Genomic DNA, 6292 nt, shown 5'->3' with positions numbered 1-6292 from the left:
ATGCTCGGGTGCTGCTTGATGAATTCAGGGGCTTTCGCTGCCCCCCGCCCCCCGCCCCTTGGGGCAGTGGCCACACAGGGCAATCTCCTCCCAAGACTAGAGGGTGGGCTGCGGGCTGGTGCTGGGGGGCGAGCCTCCCTTGCAGGCCCAGGTACTGGGCTGAAAGGATGAGTCCAGACTGACCCCTCTGGTCAGGCATTATCTGGTTTTGTGCCCCCTAAATCACAAAGGACGCCCCACTTTTGAAAGAGATGGTAAAAAACGCTGTCTCTGCTCCTGGCGGTGGGGGTGGGGTCCGGATCAGACGGTACTCCGGCTGGTACTCTGGGTACTCTGGCGGAAGCAGCCAGGAGGGGAGCTGTTCATCTCTGAGGCCTCAACCCCCCATCTCTGTGTTGGTCTCTAGCTACAGCTAAGATAAGCAAATTCTTTGGTTTTGGTTAAGGTGAACGAAGAGCTGGCGCTCCCAGGAGCTGCGGCAGTGGGAGAGACAGCGAGGCTGAGGTTTGCTGCTGGGAAGGTCCCAGCAAACTGGGGGGAGAACTCACTGTGCTTTAGGACTTAGACTTGGCGGTTGGTGGTGCGGTCTCCGGACAGACGCCGGTGACTCTGAGCACCAGTTCAACTTCTGACTTTACAAACCTTTTTCAGATGATGCCTCCTGGCCCCCGTTGCTTTAAATGAGTAGTTTTTCACACTATGTCTTATGGACCCGGTCATATTTTAGAGGTGCCCTGGGGACTAAAGGAGCAGGGCTACTGCTCTCCATGGTTCGCTGCAATCCAGGAATCTCCAGATCTTCCTTTCATTCATTGAAGATTCAGGCAAGGACAGAGACCGTGGCTTCCTTCCTTCCTTCCTTTTTTTAGCTTGCCATAAGGTGTGTGTGCTTCCCAGAAGGTGAGAAAGAAATCACCCCCAGGGAGATAGCCATGCTGCAATCCCTTCTCCTCCACTCCGCTCAGTATCTTGGGCATGCACGCACAGGCACCCGGCTTGCTTTTCAAGCTGTCGAGTCTGGGACTTGAACCATGCAGTCAGCCATGTGGGATCCAACCACTGTAACCTCCACGCCATCCACTGGCCTCCACAGCCTTCTTTTCCTCTGTTTCCAACCAACATTACTGCTCGGTAAAAGCTACTGAGTTAATGTGTGTGTGTGTGTAAGCTGGCAGGGGGTGTGTACACTTGCCAGACTTAGGCGAGATACAGAGAAAAAGGAAGAAGGCCACCCTAATGGGGTATGATCATGCTGCAATTCTTTCTCTTCCATTTCCCCAATTGTCCAGTGCTCGATTGAAGCTGGTTCAGGCTGTGACCTAGTTGCTAGTTCGCTTTCCTGTTCCTGGTGGTTTTAAGTGGTGGAAAGGAAGGGAGGGGGGCCAGACACCGAGGAGTGAGAGAGAACACCTGAGAAACACTCTACCTGTCCCCCCCCCCCTTTTTTAAAGAGAGGTTTTTGCTATAGGGTGCGTGTGTTCACCAGAGAGACAGAAACACAGAACCGAAAATCACCCTCTGGGAGGATGGCCACACTGCAGTCTCTTCTCCAGTTTCCTCTCGGGATTCTGGGCACACACGCACAAGTGCCTCACATGTTTGATTGAATGAATGACTGATTTTTGTGAGAGAGATTTTTGCTATAGGGCGTGTATGCTCACCAGAGAGACAGAAAGGAAAAAATCCCCCCCCCCCCCTGTGCAGGGGAGATGACCACGTAGCAATTCCTTCTCTACTTCCCTCTAAGGATTTTGGACATGCATGTACATGCACCTGGTGTAAGTTTAAGCTGCTGGGTCCGGGAATTGAACCGTGGTTCACCATGTGGAAATCCAGTAACATAGTCTTTACACCACCTTCTGGTCCCTTCACCTTCCTCTTTATTCTGACTTCGTCTTACTTCCTTTCTAGTTCTAGTCCGGGCAGTGACCTTGGCCACCGACCTCACTTAGTTGAAGGGTCCCCAGACCTGTGGAGGCCCCAAGAAGTGACAGAATAGCCAGCCTGCCCGTGGCTTGCATGCCTGCATGGGCCCTCAGTCTGTCCTGCTGGGTTTGGGTTCCTGGGTATTCCAGAACAGCCCCAGCAGGGCCCATGTTGTGTGAGAACTGTAGAGCACCGGCAGAGTCTTGGCCACCGTGGTTGGCATTTAACCAAGTCAGTTAATTTCCCTTGTCTTGACCTTATTGCCTCAACTGGCAAAGGGAAGGGGAAAGCTGGGTGCCTTTTCTCTGAGACTCGGGGACCCAGGGCCGGCACACAAGAAGGAGCTCTTGGGGAGACACAAGGAAGAGCCTTTGGCCCAGGTAGTGGCACAGGAGCTGGCAAACTGAACTGCAGTGCTGGAAGCCATCTGGCTGACTGTGGGTTCAGATCCCAGGCTGGCTTGAGCATAGGCCGGGCCCATGCTCTCGTGTGCTCCAGATCCCGAGGAGCTGGGGCTGGGAGAGGGGGTTGTGAGGTGGTGGGGCCCTGCGGGGGTGTTCTCTTGTGCACACTGTCACGGACACAGTCAAGACACTACAAAAAAGGAACTCCTTAAACTCGAGCAGGATGGTGACCTGCTGGTCTTCCCCTAGGAGAGCGGTGGGCGAGGGAGAGGGAAGGGGGTGTGGAGGCCAGCCAGTGAGACTACCTCGACAGGCAGGGAAACTAGGCCAGTGCCGCCTTCCCCACCTCTTCTGAATCCCTGTAAGATTACAGTAATCAGATTTTTTTCTTTGCAGCTGGGAGAAAAAGCCTCCCCAGACACACCTTTGCCCTGTTTATAAATGGGATTCAGGTTTCTTTGATATATAATCTCCAGAGTCACTGAGTAAATAGCCCAGTGTCTGCCCAACCTGCAGGCCGCTCCCAAGGCAGCACTGGGGCCTCTGGGAGGGGCTGGGCATGCCTCTGCCGCAGAGAGGCTGCTTCATGTCGGGACAGGGCCTCGCTGGGTGGGAAGGCCGTCCCTTGCCGTGGGAAGAGGCCTGAGAGGGCAGTGTGCATGCTGGCTCCCAGGATCACATCTGGCCCTGGGACGTCAGGGCCGAGGGGGTCCTGCTCCCTCCCCCGGGGGGCCTGTTCTGCCATAGACCAGGACTCCCTGTCCCGTGGGGTGGGTGGGGTGGGCACAGCTGGCTCTACTTACCTAGGGCTTGGTTGATCCCATGATGCTTTGAGAGAGCCACAAGGAATCCGTAGAAGGTCAGTCGCTGAGCATTGCTGAGGACCTCTTTGACAAGCGCTGGGGGTGGGCAGCTAGAGGGGAGGATATACATCCAAAGACAGCGAGTTGGAGGGCTGTCCTGTCATCCATTCATTCCTTCAGGCTTAGGAGGGTACCCAGAGCCGACACGGGAGCCCTGCTCGGGAGCCCTGAGGCCCTTGGGAGCAGGGTCTGGGCTGCACACACTCTGGTGCTTCCCGGTGGGGGAGGGGGCAAGGGAGGAGGTGGCTGGAGGAGACAGGCTCTTCTGGGGGAGACCAGAACTGGCCACTCTGTCCCCTGCCCCCAAGGGGGCTTTGTGCCCCATAGAACAGTTTAGCCCTCTCTCTCAGAGAGCCTCACACAGTGAGTGTCCCTTCTCTAAAAGCCACGGCCACATTCCTCCGGGTAAGCTGGCCCTCTTCCGCTGATCGTGCCCAGCAGAGATGGCCCTTTCTATGTGAGCTGAAGAGCCTTCCAGGCAGCCGTCTGCTCTCAGGGACCCGGGAGCCCTGGGCCGATCACGAGGCCCTGCTGTGGCTGTCTGGCCCACAGCGCGGCCGAGGTGGGGTCTGCTCGCCCAGTTCCCACCTGTACTTATGCCGGTCACACAGGCTCTCCAGGCACTGGTAGAACTGCGATGCCTCCACTCCCTCCAGCGTGCTGGCCTCGCCGGGGGCAGGTCGCTGGCGGTGCTGCCCGCTGGACGAAGTCGGCACAATGACCGTGTTGGGGTTCTTGCCCGACAGCAGATCTTGATAGATGGCAGCCACACTGTCCAGGAATTCTGGGGGCATGTGCAGGGCATGGGTTTGGGCACAGAGGCAGACTTCACCCCTGCCCCGGGCCCTCCTGTCTGTCAGCTCGGCTCCACACCAGCCTCAGGGCTCAGTGCATGGGGCCCTTGGCAGAGCCCTCACCCTTCTTTGCCCACCACACTCCTGAGAGGTGACATAGGTGTCACCTTGGGCAGTTGTCCCTAGACTGGGTAAGATCCTCACAGCACTCCGGACTTGTTTACAACACTTTTCCAACAACAGGTTTTCTGTGTGAGTACTTGCTGACCCTGTCCCTTGCCGAGACGTAAGGTCCTGTATGAAGGCAGCGGTCAGGTCTGGTGGACCCCTCCCGCCCCGGCACTTGGCCCGGTGCTGGGCACAGCGCATGCTCTCAGTAGTCCTGAATGCATGGTAAGCCCATCTGGAGAGGCCAGCTGCCTCTCAAACTCAAGAAAACCTATCGGAAAACCAGTGAGGCACAGAGAAAGCCCGCAAGTTGCCAAGTTAGTTGTCATTTGGAATTGCTTTCAATTTTCTGCAGTTGAGCCACTGTTACCAGTAGTGTCCGGCCTGGTGCATCCCTGACACCGCCGCACAGTGCAATGGTGCCCATGGCCAACGTGGCTGCCTGTCTTAGGAGAGCTGTGGGAGGAGGACCCCAGGGCTGGGGGAAGTAGTGATGGGAAAAGGCTCCCAAACATGGCCGCTTCGTGTCTAGGGCCTGAGAACCTCGGAGAAATGCAAACGAGATGCCTGGATGCTAAGAGCAGGTGGCGAGAGCCCCGGTTCCAGCCTGGGTCTGGACCGCCCTTGGGCTGCCGTCAGGTAAACAGTGGGTGTCTCAGGGAGACCAGGGTTGGTAGGGGCCGCTGGTTGGCAGGAAGGCCATCCCCAGGCTCCACAGCCGGCCTTCTAGTGACGGGAAGAGCCAGTTACAGAAGTCTGCGCTGCGCGGAGCAGCTCCTAACCCCGCCTCCCGCTGGCTGCTGGGTGAGTGCGCTGGGAGGCCTGCGGGGTCACTCATCAGTTTTGATTCCACTGGATTCCAGAGGGACGGAAGGGCCAGCTAATGGCAGGCGGGCGTGGGGGAGTGACAGGACCTGCGTGTGCCCGGAAAGGCTGTGTGGGTGGGAGGACATGCCTTACGTGGGACCGAGGCCAGGGAAAGCCCTGGATGGCGGGTGGCTAGGATGGCAGCTCAGCGGCAAGCATCTGGCCCGAGTCACCTTCTGTGCAGCCTGGGCTCTGTGCTTACAGCCACGTGGCCTGGCACTCACCTCTGCGACTTCCCTCCTAACGGCTGGCCCTTAGGGAGCTGGGGAGGATGAGCTAGCCCTCGGGGCTGTGCCTGCACACAGGAGGCCAGTAAGCAGGGCGTGTGGTCATTGTTACTGTCACTGCCACTTAAGCTGGCCTGCTGCACTGCTGGCTGGCAGTGTGGTCTGCAGGGCTTCAGGCCGAGGAAGCCAGCTCTGCAGCCCGAATCCTGGGACCCCCAGCAGGAACGGGCACCCCGCTGTGACCCTTGGGGAATGTGCAGCCCGAGGGAGGCGGAGCACAGACTCGCGTGTGCCAGGACACAGAGGGAAGAGGCAGCAGGGTGGGAGAGGGAGACGTGGCCCTGACAGGAGCCACCTGGCCCTGGAACACTCTCACCTGAGTAGTAAAACTGGATCTGGAAGGCAAAGAGGAAATCCGAAAAAGACATCAAGCAGTCCATGGCATCGTCCATGAGCACAATCCTGTACGGGAAAGAGGGGCTGTGAGCGTGTGTGCGTGTGCGAGCATGCACATACGTGTGTGAGTGAACATGCGCACACGAGCGAGCTCTTCCTGGGCCTCAATTTCCCCATCGGGCAGCAAGACTTCGGGGAGAGGGCTCCCGACAGCAAGCTCCTCCCAGTCACCTCACTTCTCCTCCACTGCACCCCGCCACCAGGCTGGGCCAGCTGTACCAGGAGCGGCTCCTCGCTCAGTCTCCGTGGCACCAGCAAGTGGCCAGGGCGCAGGGAGGGCACAGCAGGAGTGGCGCAGGGAGAGGGTGCCATTGTAATGCAGCCAAGGCTTCTTTCATATACTTGAGGAGTAAATCCTTTCATCCTGCAGCGTGGACCACTTAGTTCAGAATAAATAGAGCTGATCAGAAAAGGCAAAAAGAACAGCCAAGAGTTTAAGGGGTCTTGGCAAGTGGCGCTGAGATTTAATAAGCTACCAAATGGGCAGGACGGCCACAGGCGTCTCCTCCCTGGGACACAGATGGCAGACAAGGGGCCAGGCGAAGAGTGGCTGGGGACTCTGTACTTGAGAAGGTCAAAGAACACAC

General features: G+C 57.7%; 1 protein-coding gene across 1 annotated transcript in view; it reads right to left on the bottom strand.

Annotated features, from left to right (window-relative positions):
- CSTPP1 (centriolar satellite-associated tubulin polyglutamylase complex regulator 1) overlaps positions 1-6292 on the bottom strand; it is a 224113-nt gene that overhangs the window by 3492 nt on the left and 214329 nt on the right. The window contains exons 5-7 of the mRNA XM_014591331.2: positions 5626-5711; positions 3782-3977; positions 3134-3243 (exon numbers count right to left, since the gene is read on the bottom strand). Coding sequence (XP_014446817.1) covers positions 3134-3243; positions 3782-3977; positions 5626-5711 — 392 coding nt within the window. The remainder of the gene's footprint in view (positions 1-3133; positions 3244-3781; positions 3978-5625; positions 5712-6292) is intronic.

Source organism: Tupaia chinensis, unplaced genomic scaffold (genome assembly GCF_000334495.1).
Source record: "Tupaia chinensis unplaced genomic scaffold, TupChi_1.0 Scaffold000561_1, whole genome shotgun sequence".
NCBI lineage: Eukaryota > Metazoa > Chordata > Mammalia > Scandentia > Tupaiidae > Tupaia > Tupaia belangeri.
Note: the sequence above shows the minus strand (reverse complement) of the source record. Positions and strands in the feature narration are given on the sequence as shown.